Here is a 21,062-nt window from a genome sequence, read left to right on the forward strand (position 1 = left end):
AGGTGTAGTAGACCTTACAGTGAAATGCTGAATACAACAGGTGTAGTAGACCTTACAGTGAAATGCTGAATACAACAGGTGTAGTAGACCTTACAGTGAAATGCTGAATACAACAGGTGTAGTAGACCTCACAGTGAAATGCTGAATACAACAGGTGTAGTAGACCTTACAGTGAAATGCTGAATACAACAGGTGTAGTAGACCTTACACGTGTGAATACAACAGGTGTAGTAGACCTCACAGTGAAATGCTGAATACAACAGGTGTAGTAGACCTTACAGTGAAATGCTGAATACAACAGGTGTAGTAGACCTTACAGTGAAATGCTGAATACAACAGGTGTAGTAGACCTTACAGTGAAATGCTGAATACAACAGGTGTAGTAGACCTTACAGTGAAATGCTGAATACAACAGGTGTAGTAGACCTCACAGTGAAATGCTGAATACAACAGGTGTAGTAGACCTTACAGTGAAATGCTGAATACAACAGGTGTAGTAGACCTTACAGTGAAATGCTGAATACAACAGGTGTAGTAGACCTTACAGTGAAATGCTGAATACAACAGTGAAATGCTGACTTCCAGGTTCTAACCAATAGTGCAGAAAAGGTATTAGGTGAACAATAGGTAAGTAAAGATATAACTGTAAAAAGACAGGCTATATACAGTAGAGAGGCTATATACAGTAGAGAGGCTATATACAGTAGAGAGGCTATATACAGTAGAGAGGTTATATACAGTAGAGGTTATATACAGTAGAGGTTATATACAGTAGTGGTTATATACAGTAGAGGTTATATACAGTAGAGGTTATATACAGTAGAGAGGCTATATACAGTAGAGAGGTTATATACAGTAGAGAGGTTATATACAGTAGAGAGGTTATATACAGTAGAGAGGCTATATACAGTAGAGAGGTTATATACAGTAGAGAGGCTATATACAGTAGAGAGGTTATATACAGTAGAGAGGCTATATACAGTAGAGAGGCTACATACAGTAGAGAGGTTATATACAGTAGAGAGGTTATATACAGTAGAGAGGCTATATACAGTAGAGAGGTTATATACAGTAGAGAGGCTATATACAGTAGAGGCTATATACAGTAGCGAGGCTATATACAGTAGAGAGGCTATATACAGTAGAGAGGCTATATACAGTAGAGAGGTTATATACAGTAGAGAGGCTATATACAGTAGAGAGGTTATATACAGTAGAGAGGCTATATACAGTAGAGAGGCTATATACAGTAGAGAGGCTATATACAGTAGAGAGGCTATATACAGTAGAGAGGTTATATACAGTAGAGAGGCTATATACAGTAGAGAGGCTATATACAGTAGAGAGGCTATATACAGTAGAGAGGCTATATACAGTAGAGAGGTTATATACCGTAGAGAGGCTACATACAGTAGAGAGGCTATATACAGTAGAGAGGTTATATACAGTAGAGAGGCTATATACAGTATAGCAGCTATATACAGTAGAGAGGCTACATACAGTAGAGAGGCTATATACAGTAGAGAGGTTATATACAGTATAGCAGCTATATATAGTAGAGAGGCTACATACAGTAGAGAGGCTATATACAGTAGAGAGGCTACATACAGTAGAGAGGCTACATACAGTAGAGAGGCTATATACATTAGAGAGGTTATATACAGTAGAGAGGTTATATACAGTAGAGAGGCTATATACAGTATAGAAAATATATACAGTAGAGAGGCTATATACAGTATAGCAGCTATATACAGTAGAGAGGCTACATACAGTAGAGAGGCTATATACAGTAGAGAGGCTACATACAGTAGAGAGGCTATATACAGTAGAGAGGTTATATACAGTAGAGAGGCTATATACAGTATAGCAGCTATATACAGTAGAGAGGCTACATACAGTAGAGAGGCTATATACAGTAGAGAGGCTACATACAGTAGAGAGGCTACATACAGTAGAGAGGCTATATACAGTAGAGAGGCTATATACAGTATAGAAAATATATACAGTAGAGAGGCTACATACAGTAGAGAGGCTATATACAGTAAAGAGGTTATATACAGTAGAGAGGCTATATACAGTATAGAATCTATATACAGTAGAGAGGCTACATACAGTAGAGAGGCTATATACAGTAGAGAGGTTATATACAGTAGAGAGGTTATATACAGTAGAGAGGCTATATATAGTAGAGAGGTTATATACAGTAGAGAGGTTATATACAGTAGAGAGGCTATATACAATAGCGAGGCTATAAAAGTAGCGAGGCTATAAAAGTAGCAAAGCTATATACAGTAGAGGCTATATACAGTAGAGAGGTTATATACAGTAGAGAGGTTATATACAGTAGAGAGGTTATATACAGTAGAGAGGTTATATACAATAGAGAGGTTATATACAGTAGAGGTTATATACAGTAGAGAGGCTATATACAGTAGAGAGGCTATATACGGTAGAGAGGTTATATACAGTAGAGAGGCTACATACAGTAGAGAGTTTATATACAGTAGAGAGGCTATATACAGTAGAGAGGCTATATACAGTAGAGATGCTATATACAGTAGAGAGGCTATATACAGTAGAGAGGTTATATACAGTAGAGAGGCTATATACAGTAGAGAGGTTATATACAGTAGAGAGGCTACATACAGTAGCGAGGCTATAAAAGTAGCGAGGCTACATGCAGACACCGGTTAGTCAGGCTGATTGAGGTAGTATGCACATGTTTAATGTAGTACAATCATAAACTAAACTGTTAATGTAGAAGTTCAAGTAATCAACTTAAAGGGACCTTGTTTCGTTGATTCATAGAAGGAATAGTCTTTTACACGTTTGATACAATGTTGACCTTAAAAAATCATATTCGTGATTTAATTTAATCTAATTGTGATATGGAAGGCTGTGTAACTGCTGAACTCAACACATCGTGACACGGATTCTATCTCCTCCTTTAAAAAATATATATTAAAAAATATATATATATATTTAACTAGGCAAGTCAGTTAATAAGAACAAATTCTTATTTACAATGACGGTCTACCCTAACCAAAGCCAGATGACACTGGGCCCATAGTGCACTGCCCTAGGGGACTCACAGCCAGATGTGATGTAGCCTGGATTTGAACCAGGGACTACAGTCTTGAACAGAGATGCAGTGCCTTAGACCGCTGCGCCACTCGGGAGCCTCCTATCTCCTCACCTTCACAACCGTGTTGGAGAAGGACCACGGTCCAACGTCCCGTCGAGCAGGACTTCTTCACCAATGAGTTTTTGAGAAGGAGATGAGAAGAGGCAACAAATCAGTTAAAGATGAGTTGAGAAAGAGGCCATAGAGATGTATAATTGAGGGCTTTCACCATTTTAAAGTAGACATCTGGGTGGGACTTCCTATGGGTTAAGGAAGGTTTACATGACTCAAACGGGTCATCCAACCGGGTCATCAGGAGGGATCAACCAACCGGGTCATCAGGAGGGATCATCCAACCGGGTCATCAGGAGGGATCAACCAACCGGGTCATCAGGAGGGATCATCCAACCGGGTCATCAGGAGGGATCATCCAACCAGGTCATCAGGAGGGATCATCCAACCGGGTCATCAAGAGGGATCAACCAACCGGGTCATCAGGAGGGATCAACCAACCGGGTCATCAGGAGGGATCATCCAACCAGGTCATCAGGAGGGATCATCCAACCGGGTCATCAGGAGGGATCAACCAACCGGGTCATCAGGAGGGATCAACCAACCAGGTCATCAGGAGGGATCATCAAACCGGGTAATCAGGAGGGATCATCCAACCGGGTCATCAGGAGGGATCAACCAACCGGGTCATCAGGAGGGATCATCCAACCGGGTCATCAGGAGGGATCAACCAACCGGGTCATCAGGAGGGATCAACCAACCGGGTCATCAGGAGGGATCATCCAACCAGGTCATCAGGAGGGATCAACCAACCAGGTCATCAGGAGGGATCATCCAACCAGGTCATCAGGAGGGATCATCCAACCGGGTCATCAGGAGGGATCAACCAACCAGGTCATCAGGAGGGATCAACCAACCGGGTCATCAGGAGGGATCAACCAACCGGGTCATCAGGAGGGATCATCCAACCGGGTCATCAGGAGGGATCATCCAACCAGGTCATCAGGAGGGATCAACCAACCAGGTCATCAGGAGGGATCAGCCAACCGGGTAATCAGGAGGGATCATCCAACCAGGTCATCAGGAGGGATCAGCCAACCGGGTAATCAGGAGGGATCATCCAACCAGGTCATCAGGAGGGATCAACCAACCGGGTCATCAGGAGGGATCAGCCAACCAGGTCAACCAATGAATTATACTTGTGAAGAAGAAAATGTACTACTTCGTTTACATTTAGAGGATGTTCTCATCCAGAGCGACTTACGATGGAGATCTCCATGGTGCTGCCCATGCACCTCACAGACGCCATAATGAGGCAGAGATGTCTATCCAAGACAATGGAACGTGCACCTCACAGACGCCATAATGAGGCAGAGATGTCTATCCAAGTCAATGAAACGTGCACCTCACAGACGCCATAATGAGGCAGAGATGTCTATCCAAGACAATGGAACGTGCACCTCACAGACGCCATAATGAGGCAGAGATGTCTATCCAAGACAATGGAACGTGCACCTCACAGACGCCATAATGAGGCAGAGATGTCTATCCAAGTCAATGAAACGTGCACCTCACAGACGCCATAATGAGGCAGAGATGTCTATCCAAGTCAATGAAACGTGCACCTCACAGACGCCATAATGAGACAGAGATGTCTATCCAAGACAATGGAACGTGCACCTCACAGACGCCATAATGAGGCAGAGATGTCTATCCAAGACAATGGAACGTGCACCTCACAGACGCCATAATGAGGCAGAGATGACTATCCAAGTCAATGGAACGTGCACCTCACAGACGCCATAATGAGGCAGAGATGTCTATCCAAGTCAATGGAACGTGCACCTCACAGACGCCATAATGAGACAGAGATGTCTATCCAAGTCAATGGAACATACTTGGGGTGGCAGGGTAGCCTAGTGGTTAGAGTGTAGAGGAGATAGGTAGCCTAGTGGTTAGAGTGTAGAGGAGGCAGGGTAGCCTAGTGGTTAGAGTGTAGAGGCGGCAGGGTAGCATAGTGGTTAGAGTGTAGAGGAGATAGGTAGCCTAGTGGTTAGAGTGTAGAGGAGGTAGGGTAGCCTAGTGGTTAGAGTAGAGGGGTGGCAGGGTAGCCTAGTGGTTAGAGTATAGAGGAGATAGGTAGCCTAGTGGTTAGAGTGTAGAGGAGATAGGTAGCCTAGTGGTTAGAGTGTAGAGGAGGCAGGGTAGCCTAGTGGTTAGAGTGTAGAGGAGGCAGGGTAGCCTAGTGGTTAGAGTGTAGAGGAGGCAGGGTAGCCTAGTGGTTAGAGTGTAGAGGCGGCAGGGTAGCCTAGTGGTTAGAGTGGAGGGGTGGCAGGGTAGCCTAGTGGTTAGAGTGTAGAGGAGATAGGTAGCCTAGTGGTTAGAGTGTAGAGGAGATAGGTAGCCTAGTGGTTAGAGTGTAGAGGAGGCAGGGTAGCCTAGTGGTTAGAGTGTAGAGGCAGCAGGGTAGCCTAGTGGTTAGAGTGTAGAGGCGGCAGGGTAGCCTAGTGGTTAGAGTGTAGAGGCGGCAGGGTAGCCTAGTGGTTAGAGTGTAGAGGCGGCAGGGTAGCCTAGTGGTTAGAGTGTAGAGGCGGCAGGGTAGCCTAGTGGTTAGAGTGTAGAGGCGGTAGGGTAGCCTAGTGGTTAGAGTGTAGAGGGGGCAGGGTAGCCTAGTGGTTAGAGTGTAGAGGCGGCAGGGTAGCCTAGTGGTTAGAGTGAAGGGGTGGCAGGGTAGCCTAGTGGTTAGAGTGTAGAGGAGGCAGGGTAGCCTAGTGGTTAGAGTGAAGGGGTGGCAGGGTAGCCTAGTGGTTAGAGAGTTGGACTAGTAACTGAAAAGGTTGCTAGATCAAATCCCCGAGCTGACAAGGTAAAAATCTGTAATTCTGCCCCCTGAACTGTCAGTTAACCCACTGTTCCTAGGCGGTCATTGAAAATAAGAATTTGTTCTTAACTGACTTGCCTAGTTAAATAAATACTCTCACAGATGCCATAATGAGACAGAGATGTCAATGGAACATATTTGGAGAGGCAGGTAGCCCAGTTGTGAGAGAGTTGGACTAGTAACCAAAAGGTTGCTATATCAAATCCCCGTGTTGACAAATTAACAATCTGTTGTTCTACCCCTGAACAAGGCAGTTAACGCACTGTTCCTAGGCTGTCATTGAAATCCCAAGGCATTCCTAGTTGATTGCTATTGACCGGTTGATCTCCCAAGGCATTCCTAGTCGATTGCTATTGACCGGTTGAGCTCCCAAGGCATTCCTAGTCGATTGCTATTGACCGGTTGATCTCCTAAGGCATTCCTAGTCGATTGCTATTGACCGGTTGATCTCCTAAGGCATTCCTAGTTGATTGCTATTGACCGGTTGATCTCCTAAGGCATTCCTAGTTGATTGCTATTGACCGGTTGATCTCCTAAGGCATTCCTAGTTGATTGCTATTGACCGGTTGATCTCCCAAGGCATTCCTAGTTGATTGCTATTGACCGGTTGATCTCCTAAGGCATTCCTAGTCGATTGTCAAACAGTTCTGTCAAACCCAAAGCCTCTAGCGGAACCGGGTACGAGATTGTTCAGAAACTGTTCATATGTCTGAAGGTGCAAACTGTTCATATGTCTGAAGGTACAAACTGTTCATATGTCTGAAGGTACAAACTGTTCATGTCTGAAGGTACAAACTGTTCATGTCTGAAGGTACAAACTGTTCATATGTCTGAAGGTACAAACTGTTCATATGTCTGAAAGTACAAACTGTTCATGTCTGAAGGTACAAACTGTTCATATGTCTGAAGGTACAAACTGTTCATGTCTGAAGGTACAAACTGTTCATATGTCTGAAGGTACAAACTGTTCATATGTCTGAAGGTACAAACTGTTCATATGTCTGAAGGTACAAACTGTTCATATGTCTGAAGGTACAAACTGTTCATATGTCTGAAGGTACAAACTGTTCATATGTCTGAAGGTGCAAACTGTTCATATGTCTGAAGGTGCAAACTGTTCCCATTTCATATGTCTGAAGGTACAAACTGTTCATATGTCTGAAGGTACAAACTGTTCATGTCTGAAGGTACAAACTCTGCCTTCCCGGTGGGGCCTGGAATTCAAATCAAGTGTCATGGAAGGCTCAGATGATCATATCTGCAGTAACGTAGCAGATGTAAAAAATAAAGCTAAATCAAAGTTGATACTGTGAGATATCTTACTCAGCACTGTCAAAACTTTGTATTCTACATTTTTATAAACCATAAAATACACATTCTACTCACGCTACAACCAGTGTATCGATAGGCTTTAATTTGTTATTATAAGCTTAGGTCTTTTTTTTATATCGAGGAATATTTCACTTTCTCTGGTCACAACCTGAATTTGTGCATGAGGCAGGAATAATTTTGTGTGACTTGAGTTTTGACCATCAGCTGGAAGACGTTGTGTCTTTTTGGGTCAGTGTCATCGGAGGAAAGGGAGAGCGGAGGGATGCTGAGTAGCGGACACTAAGTCTGCTGAGACTGACCCTCAGTCTGCTGCTCTCTCCCTCCACTGAGACTGACCCACAGTCTGTTGCTCTCTCCCTCTGCTGAGACTGACCCTCAGTCTGCTGCTCTCTCCCTCTGCTGAGACTGACCCTCAGCCTGCTGCTCTCTCCCTCTGCTGAGACTGACCCTCAGTCTGCTGCTCTCTCCCTCTGCTGAGACTGACCCTCAGTCTGCTGCTCTCTCCCTCCACTGAGACTGACCCTCAGTCTGCTGCTCTCTCCCTCAGTCTGCTGCTCTCTCCCTCTGCTGAGACTGACCCTCAGTCTGCTGCTCTCTCCCTCCACTGAGACTGACCCTCAGTCTGCTGCTCTCTCCCTCAGTCTGCTGCTCTCTCCCTCTGCTGAGACTGACCCTCAGTCTGCTGCTCTCTCCCTCTGCTGAGACTGACCCTCAGTCTGCTGCTCTCTCCCTCCACTGAGACTGACCCTCAGTCTGCTGCTCTATCCCTCTGCTGAGCCTGACCCTCAGCCTGCTGCTCTCTCCCTCTGCTGAGACTGACCCTCAGCCTGCTGCTCTCTCCCTCTGCTGAGACTGACCCTCTGCTGAGACTGACCCTCAGTCTGCTGCTCTCTCCCTCTGCTGAGACTGACCCTCTGCTGAGACAGACCCTCAGCCTGCTGCTCTCGCCCTCCGCTGAGACTGACCCTCAGTCTGCTGAGACAGACCCTCAGCCTGCTGCTCTCGCCCTCCGCTGAGACTGACCCTCAGTCTGCTGCTCTCTCCCTCTGCTGAGACTGACCCTCAGTCTGCTGCTCTCTCCCTCTGCTGAGACTGATCCTCAGTCTGCTGCTCTCTCCCTCTGCTGAGACTGACCCTCAGTGTGCTGCTCTCTCCCTCTGCTGAGACAGACCCTCAGTCTGCTGCTCTCTCCCTCTGCTGAGACAGACCCTCAGTCTGCTGCTCTCTCCCTCAGTCTGCTGCTCTCTCCCTCCGCTGAGACTGACCCTCAGTCTGCTACTCTCTCCCTCAGTCTGCTGCTCTCTCCCTCCGCTGAGACTGACCCTCAGCCTGCTGCTCTCTCCCTCTGCTGAGACTGACCCTCAGTCTGCTGCTCTCTCCCTCTGCTGAGACTGACCCTCAGTCTGCTGCTCTCTCCCTCTGCTGAGACTGACCCTCAGTCTGCTGCTCTCTCCCTCTGCTGAGACTGACCCTCAGTCTGCTGCTCTCTCCCTCTGCTGAGACTGACCCTCAGCCTGCTGCTCTCTCCCTCTGCTGAGACTGACCCTCAGCCTGCTGCTCTCTCCCTCTGCTGAGACTGACCCTCAGTCTGCTGCTCTCTCCCTCAGCCTGCTGCTCTCTCCCTCAGCCTGCTGCTCTCTCCCTCTGCTGAGACTGACCCTCAGTCTGCTGCTCTCTCCCTCTGCTGAGACTGAACCTCAGTCTGCTGCTCTCTCCCTCTGCTGAGACTGATCCTCAGTCTGCTGCTCTCTCCATCTGCTGAGACTGACCCTCAGTCTGCTGCTCTCTCCCTCTGCTGAGACTGACCCTCAGTCTGATGCTCTCTCCCTCTGCTGAGACTGACCCTCAGTCTGCTGCTCTCTCCCTCTGCTGAGACTGACCCTCAGTCTGCTGCTCTCTCCCTCTGCTGAGACTGACCATCAGTCTGCTGCTCTCTCCCTCTCCCTCTGCTGAGACTGACCCTCAGTCTGCTGCTCTCTCCCTCTGCTGAGACTGACCCTCAGCCTGCTGCTCTCTCCCTCTGCTGAGCCTGACCCTCAGCCTGCTGCTCTCTCCCTCTGCTGAGACTGACCCTCAGTCTGCTGCTCTCTCCTCTGCTGAGACTGACCCTCAGTCTGCTGCTCTCTCCTCTCCGCTGAGACTGACCTCAGTCTGCTGCTCTCTCCTCTGCTGAGACTGACCCTCAGTCTGATGCTCTCTCCCTCTGCTGAGACTGACCCTCAGTCTGCTGCTCTCTCCCTCTGCTGAGACTGACCCTCAGTCTGCTGCTCTCTCCCTCTGCTGAGACTGACCCTCAGTCTGCTGCTCTCTCCCTCTGCTGAGACTGACCCTCAGTCTGCTGCTCTCTCCCTCTGCTGAGACTGACCTCAGCCTGCAGTCTGCTCTCTCCCCTCTGCTGAGCCTGACCCTCAGCCTGCTGCTCTCTCCTCTCTGCTGAGACTGACCCTCAGTCTGCTGCTCTCTCCCTCTGCTGAGACTGACCCTCAGTCTGCTGCTCTCTCCTCCGCTGAGACTGACCCTCAGTCTGCTGCTCTCCCTCTGCTGAGACTGACCCTCAGTCTGCTGCTCTCTCCCTCCACTGAGACTGACCCTCAGTCTGCTGCTCTCTCCCTCTGCTGAGACTGACCCTCAGTCTGCTGCTCTCTCCCTCTGCTGAGACTGACCCTCAGTCTGCTGCTCTCTCCCCTCAGTCTGCTGCTCTCTCCTCTGCTGAGACTGACCCTCAGTCTGCTGCTCTCTCCCTCTGCTGAGACTGACCCTCAGTCTGCTGCTCTCTCCTCTGCTGAGACTGACCCTCAGTCTGCTGCTCTCTCCCTCTGCTGAGACTGACCTCAGCCTGCTGCTCTCTCCCCACTCCACTGAGACTGACCCTCAGTCTGCTGCTCTCTCCCTCCACTGAGACTGACCCTCAGTCTGCTGCTCTCTCCCTCTGCTGAGACTGACCCTCAGTCTGCTGCTCTCTCCCCTGCTGAGACTGACCCTCAGCCTGCTGCTCTCTCCTCTGCTGAGACTGATCCCTCAGTCTGCTGCTCTCTCCTCTGCTGAGACTGACCCTCAGTCTGCTGCTCTCTCCCTCTGCTGAGACTGACCCTCAGTCTGCTGCTCTCTCCTCCGCTGAGACGGACCCTCAGTCTGCTGCTCTCTCCCTCTGCTGAGACTGACCCTCAGTCTGCTGCTCTCTCCCTCCGCTGAGACTGACCCTCAGTCTGCTGCTCTCTCCCTCCTCTGCTGAGACTGACCCTCAGTCTGCTGCTCTCTCCCTCTGCTGAGACTGACCCTCAGTCTGCTGCTCTCTCCTCTGCTGAGACTGACCCTCAGTCTGCTGCTCTCTCCCTCCACTGAGACTGACCCTCAGTCTGCTGCTCTCTCTCTCTGCTGAGACTGACCCTCAGTCTGCTGCTCTCTCCCTCCACTGAGACTGACCCTCAGTCTGCTGCTCTCTCCCTCAGTCTGCTGCTCTCTCCCTGCTGAGACTGACCCTCAGTCTGCTGCTCTCTCCTCTGCTGAGACTGACCCTCAGTCTGCTGCTCTCTCCCTCCGCTGAGACGGACCCTCAGTCTGCTGCTCTCTCCCTCTGCTGAGACTGACCCTCAGTCTGCTGCTCTCTCCCTCTGCTGAGACTGACCCTCAGTCTGCTGCTCTCTCCCTCCGCTGAGACGGACCCTCAGTCTGCTGCTCTCTCCCTCTGCTGAGACTGACCCTCAGCCTGCTGTTCTCTCCCTCTGCTGAGACTGACCCTCAGTCTGCTGTTCTCTCCCTCTGCTGAGACTGACCCTCAGTCTGCTGCTCTCTCCCTCCGCTGAGACGGACCCTCAGTCTGCTGCTCTCTCCCTCTGCTGAGACTGACCCTCAGTCTGCTGCTCTCTCCTCTGCTGAGACTGACCCTCAGTCTGCTGCTCTCTCCCTCTCTCTGCTGAGACTGACCCTCAGTCTGCTGCTCTCTCCCTCTGCTGAGACTGACCCTCAGCCTGCTGCTCTCTCCCTCTGCTGAGCCTGACCCTCAGCCTGCTGCTCTCTCCCTCTGCTGAGACTGACCCTCAGTCTGCTGCTCTCTCCCTCTGCTGAGACTGACCCTCAGTCTGCTGCTCTCTCCTCCTCTGCTGAGACTGACCCTCAGTCTGCTGCTCTCTCCCTCCACTGAGACTAACCCTCAGCCTGCTGCTCTCTCCCTCTGCTGAGACTGACCCTCAGTCTGCTGCTCTCTCCCTCTGCTGAGACTGACCTCAGTCTGCTGCTCTCTCCCTCCCTCTGCTGAGACTGACCCTCAGTCTGCTGCTCTCTCCCTCCGCTGAGACGGACCCTCAGTCTGCTGCTCTCTCCCTCTGCTGAGACTGACCCTCAGTCTGCTGCTCTCTCCCTCTGCTGAGACTGACCCTCAGTCTGCTGCTCTCTCCCTCTGCTGAGACTGACCCTCAGTCTGCTGCTCTCTCCCTCTGCTGAGACTGACCCTCAGTCTGCTGCTCTCTCCCTCTGCTGAGACTGACCCTCAGTCTGCTGCTCTCTCCCTCTGCTGAGACTGACCCTCAGTCTGCTGCTCTCTCCTCTGCTGAGACTGACCCTCAGTCTGCTGCTCTCTCCCTCTGCTGAGACTGACCCTCAGCCTGCTGCTCTCTCCCTCTGCTGAGACTGACCCTCAGTCTGCTGCTCCCTCCCTCTGCTGAGACTGACCCTCAGTCTGCTGCTCTCTCCCTCTGCTGAGACTGACCCTCAGTCTGCTGCTCTCTCCCTCTCCCTCTGCTGAGACTGACCCTCAGTCTGCTGCTCTCTCCCTCTGCTGAGACTGACCCTCAGCCTGCTGCTCTCTCCTCTGCTGAGCCTGACCCTCAGCCTGCTGCTCTCTCCCTCTGCTGAGACTGACCCTCAGTCTGCTGCTCTCTCCCTCTGCTGAGACTGACCCTCAGTCTGCTGCTCTCTCCCTCTGCTGAGACTGACCCTCAGCCTGCTGCTCTCTCCCTCTGCTGAGACTGACCCTCAGCCTGCTGCTCTCTCCCTCCGCTGAGCCTGACCCTCAGCCTGCTGCTCTCTCCCTCTGCTGAGACTGACCCTCAGTCTGCTGCTCCCTCCCTCTGCTGAGACTGACCCTCAGTCTGCTGCTCTCTCCCTCTGCTGAGACTGACCCTCAGTCTGCTGCTCTCTCCCTCTCCCTCTGCTGAGACTGACCCTCAGTCTGCTGCTCTCTCCCTCTGCTGAGACTGACCCTCAGCCTGCTGCTCTCTCCCTCTGCTGAGCCTGACCCTCAGCCTGCTGCTCTCTCCCTCTGCTGAGACTGACCCTCAGTCTGCTGCTCTCTCCCTCTGCTGAGACTGACCCTCAGTCTGCTGCTCTCTCCCTCTGCTGAGACTGACCCTCAGCCTGCTGCTCTCTCCCTCCGCTGAGCCTGACCCTCAGCCTGCTGCTCTCTCCCTCTGCTGAGACTGACTATCAGATGCAGGCACCATCAGCCCAAGTTTTATGAGCTCACATTTTTGTATTTATTATTATATATATATATATATATATCATTTTGTATTTGTTACTTGACATTAAAGACTGTAACACACACCAGGAAATCAGCTCCAAGAGATTTTAATTTTGGAAATGTGAATTATTCCCACGCATAAAAGAGAGATGTATGTGGTCGTACACAAATGTAAGCAAGGTTTGAAATTATTATGTTTTATTCAAATATTATATTCTGTTTGAGGTTCTTGTGGTCAATTTACCATCTACAAATGATTTGTAATAATGTTCAGGCCCACCGACCATCGTCCCATGGCTGAATCTGGTTGATGATCTCTGAGGTGATGTAAGGCCATTAGAGATGGTGATATCCAATGACCGGTGGTGGTTTACATGGACAGCTAGAGGGCAGCAGCATGTAAGCTGGTAAAACAAACCAATCAGCTAACAAGACACTGCCTCCCAGCCGCCCAATCGGAACAGAAGAGAAAGCAGGGGCGGCCAACCCTCTTCCCGGAGAGCCACTAGGGCTCCAGCCCTGCTCTAACACACTTTATGCAGCGAATCAAAGTAACAGAGAGAAGCAGATTAGTAGAATGGTAGAATTAGGTGTGTTAGTGCAGGGTTGGAACAAAAAGAAAAGTCTGTATGCAGCATGCCCGCCCAGGTGGGTTAAATCCTTGGCGGGTGGAGGCGGAGTTTCGGGTGAGAGGTTAGGGAGCAACTGTAGAGTGAGCTGACAAATGAGAAAACAGTCAGCTAACGTTACACTGCCTACTAACCAATCACGTTACATTACGCTGCCTACTGACCAATCACATGTTGAACAACTCTCAACCTTATCAAATCACAGAAGTCAACCGACATTACACTGCCTACTAAACCAATCACGTTACATTACACTGCCTACTGACCAATCACGTTACATTACACTGCCTACTAACCAATCACGTTACATTACACTGCCTACTAAACAATCACGTTACATTACACTGCCTACTAACCAATCACGTTACATTACACTGCCTACTGACCAATCACGTTACATTACACTGACTACTAACCAATCACGTTACATTACACTGCCTACTGACCAATCACGTTACGTTACACTGCCTACTAACCAATCACGTTACATTACACTGCCTACTAACCAATCACGTTACATTACACTGCCTACTAACCAATCACGTTACATTACACTGCCTACTAACCAATCACGTTACATTACACTGCCTACTAACCAATCACGTTACATTACACTGCCTACTGACCAATCACGTTACATTACACTGCCTACTGACCAATCACGTTACATTACACTGCCTACTAACCAATCACGTTACATTACACTGCCTACTAACCAATCACGTTACATTACACTGCCTACTGACCAATCACGTTACATTATACTGCCTACTAACCAATCACGTTATTACACTGCCTACTAACCAATCACGTTACATTACACTGCCTACTAACCAATCACGTTACATTACACTGCCTACTAACCAATCACGTTACATTACACTGCCTACTAACCAATCACGTTACATTACACTGCCTACTGACCAATCACGTTACATTACACTGCCTACTAACCAATCACGTTACATTACACTGCCTACTGACCAATCACGTTACATTACACTGCCTACTAACCAATCACGTTACATTACACTGCCTACTGACCAATCACGTTACCAATCACGTTACATTACACTGCCTACTGACCAATCACGTTACATTACACTGCCTACTAACCAATCACGTTACATTACACTGCCTACTAACCAATCACGTTACATTACACTGCCTACTAACCAATCACGTTACATTACACTGCCTACTGACCAATCACGTTACATTACACTGCCTACTAACCAATCACGTTACATTACACTGCCTACTGACCAATCACGTTACATTACACTGCCTACTGACCAATCACGTTACATTACACTGCCTACTGACCAATCACGTTACATTACACTGCCTACTGACCAATCACGTTACATTACACTGCCTACTAACCAATCACGTTACATTACACTGCCTACTGACCAATCACGTTACATTACACTGCCTACTGACCAATCACGTTACATTACACTGCCTACTAACCAATCACGTTACATTACACTGCCTACTAACCAATCACGTTACATTACACTGCCTACTAACCAATCACGTTACATTACACTGCCTACTAACCAATCCAATCACGTTACAACCAATCACTGCCTACTAACCAATCACGTTACATTACACTGCCTACTAACCAATCACGTTACATTACACTGCCTACTAACCAATCACGTTACATTACACTGCCTACTAACCAATCACGTTACATTACACTGCCTACTAACCAATCACGTTACATTACACTGCCTACTAACCAATCACGTTACATTACACTGCCTACTAACCAATCACGTTACATTACACTGCCTACTAACCAATCACGTTACATTACACTGCCTACTAACCAATCACGTTACATTACACTGCCTACTAACCAATCACGTTACATTACACTGCCTACTAACCAATCACGTTACATTCACGTTACATTACACTGCCTACTAACCAATCACGTTACATTACACTGCCTACTAACCAATCACGTTACATTACACTGCCTACTAACCAATCACGTTACATTACAATCACGTTACATTACACTGCTACTAACCAATCACGTTACATTACACTGCCTACTGACCAATCACGTTACATTACACTGCCTACTAACCAATCACGTTACATTACACTGCCTACTAACCAATCACGTTACATTACACTGCCTACTAACCAATCACGTTACATTACACTGCCTACTAACCAATCACGTTACATTACACTGCCTACTGACCAATCACGTTACATTACACTGCCTACTAACCAATCACGTTACATTACACCAATGCCTTACACTGCCTACTGACCAATCACGTTACATTACACTGCCTACTAACCAATCACGTTACATTACACTGCCTACTAACCAATCACGTTACATTACACTGCCTACTAACCAATCACGTTACCATTACACTGCCTACTAACCAATCACATTACACTGCCTACTGACCAATCACGTTACATTACACTGACTACTAACCAATCACGTTACATTTTACACTGCCTACTGACCAATCACGTTACACCTGGAACTGCCTTCTAACCAATCACGTTACATTACACTGCCTTTGACCAATCACGTTACATTAGACTGTACTAACCAATCAAGTTACATTACACTGCCTACTGACCAATCACTTACATTATACTGCCTACTAACCAATCACGTTACATTACACTGCCTACTAACCAATCACGTTACATTACACTGCCTACTGACCAATCACGTTACATTACACTGCCTACTAACCAATCACGTTACATTACACTGCCTACTAACCAATCACGTGCTTCATTACACTGCCTACTGACCAATCACGTTACATTACACTGCCTACTGACCAATCACGTTTACATTACACTGCCTACTAACCAATCACGTTACATTACACTGCCTACTAACCAATCACGTTACATTACACTGCCTACTGGACTTCACGTTACCAACCAATCACGTTACATTACACTGACTACTAACCAATCACGTTACATTACACTGCCTACTGACCAATCACGTTACATTACACTGCCTACTGACCAATCACGTTACATTACACTGCCTACTGACCAATCACGTTACATTACACTGCCTACTGACCAATCACGTTACATTACACTGCCTACTAACCAATCACGTTACATTACACTGCCTACTGACCAATCACGTTACATTACACTGCCTACTAACCAATCACGTTTACACTGCCTACTAACCAATCACGTTACATTACACCTACTAACCAATCACGTTACATTACACTGCCTACCAATCCAATCACTGTTGACCAATCACTGCCACTACTAACCAATCACGTTACATTACACTGCCTACTAACCAATCACGTTACATTACACTGCCTACTGACCAATCACGTTACATTACACTGCCTACTGACCAATCACGTTACATTACACTGCCTACTAAACCAAATACGAATTATATAATACACACACAAAAAAAGGTGCTATCTAGAACCTAAAAGGGTTATTTGGCTGTTCCCCTTTAAAGAACCCTTATTGGCTCCAGGTAAAGAAGGCTCTTTTGGGTTCCATGTACATGTAGAACCCTTTTCACAGAGGGTTATGGAACCCAAAGGGGTTCTACCTGGAACCAATAAGGGTTCTCCTTTCGGGACAGCCAAAGAACCCTTTTGGAACACTTTTTTTCAAAGAGTGTACTAAAAACCAAGCACATTTCACCACTATCTCATAACTGACTACATCATACGTTCTGCCCATTCATTGATGATTTCAGCCCAGCACCTTGTAATAAGGGAAGAGTGTTTGACTTTCAAGGCTACTTGTGTTTCTGTCTCTGCCAGCTGCTTCTTTGACATCTGCTGCCCACTCAAATCAGCTTTCACCACCAGACCCCGCCCAGCCCACAGGAGGACTTCAATCTGTGTTACCAGACCCCGGCCACAGGAGGACTTCCATCTGTGTTACCAGACCCAGCCCACAGGAGGACTTCCATCTGTGTTACCAGACCCCGCCCAGCCCACAGGAGGATTTCAATCTGTGTTACCAGACCCCGCCCAGCCCACAGGAGGACTTCCATCTGTGTTACCAGACCCCGCCCAGCCCACAGGAGGACTTCAATCTGTGTTACCAGACCCCGCCCACAGGAGGACTTCAATCTATGTTACCACCTAAACTGGCATTTGTGTTAGTCTGAGAAACCAATTATTTTTTTGTTTTATTAAATCAAATAGGTGCAATAGCTGTTTTAAGGTGCCTGTCTGCCTGTCTGTCTGCCTGCCTGTCTGTCTATCTCTGTGTCTGCCTGCCTGTCTGCCTGTCTGTCTGCCTGCCTGTCTGTCTATCTCTGTGTCTGCCTGCCTGTCTGCCTGTCTGTCTGCCTGCCTGTCTGTCTATCTCTGTGTCTGCCTGCCTGTCTGCCTGTCTGTCTGCCTGCCTGTCTGTCTATCTCTGTGTCTGCCTGTCTGTCTGTCTGTCTGTCTCTGTGTCTGCCTGTCGGTATGTCTCTGTGTCTGCCTGTCGGTCTGTCTGTCTCTGTGTCTGCCTGTCTGTCTGTCTGTCTCTGTGTCTGCCTGCCTGTCTGCCTGTCTCTGTGTCTGCCTGCCTGTCTCTGTGTCTGCCTGCCTGTCTGTCTGTCTCTGTGTCTGCCTGCCTGTCTGCCTGTCTCTGTGTCTGCCTGCCTGTCTGTCTGTCTCTGTGTCTGCCTGTCGGTCTGTCTGTCTCTGTGTCTGCCTGTCGGTCTGCCTGTCTCTGTGTCTGCCTGTCTGTCTCTGTGTCTGCCTGCCTGTCTGTCTGTCTCTGTGTCTGCCTGCCTGTCTGCCTGTCTCTGTGTCTGCCTGCCTGTCTGCCTGTCTCTGTGTCTGCCTGCCTGTCTCTGTGTCTGCCTGCCTGTCTGTCTGTCTCTGTGTCTGCCTGCCTGTCTCTGTGTCTGCCTGCCTGTCTGCCTGTCTCTGTGTCTGCCTGCCTGTCTGCCTGTCTCTGTGTCTGCCTGTCGGTCTGTCTGTCTCTGTGTCTGCCTGTCTCTGTGTCTGCCTGCCTGTCTGCCTGTCTCTGTGTCTGCCTGTCGGTCTGCCTGTCTCTGTGTCTGCCTGTCTCTGTGTCTGCCTGTCGGTCTGCCTGTCTCTGTGTCTGCCTGCCTGTCTGCCTGTCTCTGTGTCTGCCTGCCTGTCTGCCTGTCTCTGTGTCTGCCTGCCTGTCTGCCTGTCTCTGTGTCTGCCTGCCTGTCTGCCTGTCTCTGTGTCTGCCTGCCTGTCTGCCTGTCTCTGTGTCTGCCTGCCTGTCTCTGTGTCTGCCTGCCTGTCTGTCTGTCTCTGTGTCTGCCTGCCTGTCTCTGTGTCTGCCTGCCTGTCTGCCTGTCTCTGTGTCTGCCTGCCTGTCTGCCTGTCTCTGTGTCTGCCTGTCGGTCTGTCTGTCTCTGTGTCTGCCTGTCTCTGTGTCTGCCTGCCTGTCTGCCTGTCTCTGTGTCTGCCTGTCGGTCTGCCTGTCTCTGTGTCTGCCTGTCTCTGTGTCTGCCTGTCGGTCTGCCTGTCTCTGTGTCTGCCTGCCTGTCTGCCTGTCTCTGTGTCTGCCTGCCTGTCTGCCTGTCTCTGTGTCTGCCTGCCTGTCTGCCTGTCTCTGTGTCTGCCTGCCTGTCTGCCTGTCTCTGTGTCTGCCTGTCGGTCTGCCTGTCTCTGTGTCTGCCTGTCGGTCTGTCTGTCTCTGTGTCTGCCTGTCTGTCTGTCTGTCTCTGTGTCTGCCTGCCTGTCTGCCTGTCTCTGTGTCTGCCTGTCGGTCTGCCTGTCTCTGTGTCTGCCTGTCGGTCTGCCTATCTCTGTGTCTGCCTGTCGGTCTGCCTGTCTCTGTGTCTGCCTGCCTGTCTGCCTGTCTCTGTGTCTGCCTGCCTGTCTGCCTGTCTCTGTGTCTGCCTGCCTGTCTGCCTGTCTCTGTGTCTGCCTGCCTGTCTGCCTGTCTCTGTGTCTGCCTGTCGGTCTGTCTGTCTCTGTGTCTGCCTGTCTCTGTGTCTGCCTGCCTGTCTGTCTGTCTCTGTGTCTGCCTGTCGGTCTGTCTGTCTCTGTGTCTGTCTGTCGGTCTGCCTGTCTCTGTGTCTGCCTGCCTGTCTGTCTGTCTCTGTGTCTGCCTGTCTCTGTGTCTGCCTGCCTGTCTGTCTGTCTCTGTGTCTGCCTGTCGGTCTGTCTGTCTCTGTGTCTGTCTGTCGGTCTGCCTGTCTCTGTGTCTGTCTGTCTGTTAAAGGTGGGGGGTGGCACTGCTTCAGACAGCAGCAGTGAGGAGTGTAGCTGACAGCAGTCAATCACATTAGCACAGCTAGCAGCGGTACACTGCCACACTGTCACCATCCTCTCCTCCCCTCTTCTCTGCTTTTCTGTTCTCCTCTCCTCTCCCCCTTTCATGTCTTCTCCTCCTCTCCTCTCCCCCTTTCATGTCTTCTCCTCCTCTCCTCTCCCCCTTTCATGTCTTCTCCTCCTCTCCTCTCCCCCTTTCATGTCTTCTCCTCCTCTCCTTTCCTGTCCACTGATATGTTTAACAAGCTGGTTTAACTATTATTTACTCCGGTTCTTCTTCATTGTATTGTGGCACAATCAACGTATATGTGTGTTATTACTAGCCTACGTTATAAAATGATTGATATCACCACCTTACCTTTTGTGATGTAGGAACGGAGCAATGTCTCCTCTTCGTCCTGAAATCCACCAGCAGCCTCCTCGTGATGTTCTCCTGACCGGTAGAATTTTAAAAAAATAACAGTTACAATCGGCGTTCACCCCACAATTACGCACTACACAACAGTAGGTGGACCTAAACCTACCCAAAGCACCGTGTCCTCGGTTTTCACTTTAAAACGCGAATATCTATTCAACTTCCAGTCCATGTTAGCTTAACAATATAAAATATCTTGCGAACTGTACTGAATGACAGTAGTAGCCTAACTTGTTACCCTTTCGATCCACTGTGGCTGAATGTGCACCTGTTATTTTGCCTGTGCTTCGTAGTTCCTAAATACGCGCAGGGGCAGATGCCGGAGCGGGAAGTCTGTTCCTCGGCTCGCCATTGGTGGATAGGGAGGTGAACCCCGTCACTAGCAGGGTTTCCCCTCTGTAGAGGCGTCCTAGTTTCCCTGGAAACCGACATGAAGTGCCACAGTGAAACAATATCTAATCTAAAGAGTCAACAGAGCGCAACGCGGCAAACTTTTAAAGGTCTTGGCGCGGTTATAAGAGAATAGCGTGTAATTTATTTTTAAACTGTCAGCATTAACAGTGGTTAATTCAAATACAATCGAACATTGTCTTGCAATTCTGTAGGGTCCTAATTTATTTTTGGACATTCCTTCATGCTTTATTGTAGACTAGCTCACTCACACACACACACACACACACACACACATTTCGATCCCAAAATATTTTTTCTAGAAAGTGATAAAGCAGTCTATAGAAGGCCTACATTAAATAATGTAACCCATGAGATAGAAGACATAGACTTAAAATAGACAATAGCCTGTTATTGTTATTACACTCAACAAGGGTTCTTCTTAGATCCTCAAAGTTCTCTGAAGAACCGTAGGGTTCTTGGCACTGAAAATTGCCCCCAAAAGGTTCTTCCAAGAACCCCGTTGGAGGTTGGGGTTCATCGAGGAATCTCCTTAATTGGTGG

General features: G+C 48.8%; 1 protein-coding gene and 1 long non-coding RNA gene across 2 annotated transcripts in view; one reads left to right on the top strand and one right to left on the bottom strand.

Moving 5' to 3' along the window:
• The window catches only part of LOC115125655 (cell division cycle protein 20 homolog B-like), a 51,570-nt gene extending 31,206 nt beyond the window's left edge, over positions 1-20,364 (bottom strand). Inside the window, exons 1-2 of the mRNA XM_065011346.1 lie at positions 20,218-20,364; positions 20,052-20,126 (exon numbers count right to left, since the gene is read on the bottom strand). Coding sequence (XP_064867418.1) covers positions 20,052-20,126; positions 20,218-20,280 — 138 coding nt within the window. The 5' untranslated portion in view covers positions 20,281-20,364. The remainder of the gene's footprint in view (positions 1-20,051; positions 20,127-20,217) is intronic.
• Positions 3,782-7,322, top strand: LOC135565247 (uncharacterized). The gene is made up of 2 exons (XR_010461415.1): positions 3,782-7,124; positions 7,157-7,322. It is a non-coding gene; the product is annotated as an uncharacterized LOC135565247 (long non-coding RNA).
• Positions 20,365-21,062: the final 698 nt, after the last annotated feature.

Source organism: Oncorhynchus nerka, linkage group LG27 (genome assembly GCF_034236695.1).
Source record: "Oncorhynchus nerka isolate Pitt River linkage group LG27, Oner_Uvic_2.0, whole genome shotgun sequence".
Lineage (NCBI taxonomy): Eukaryota > Metazoa > Chordata > Actinopteri > Salmoniformes > Salmonidae > Oncorhynchus > Oncorhynchus nerka.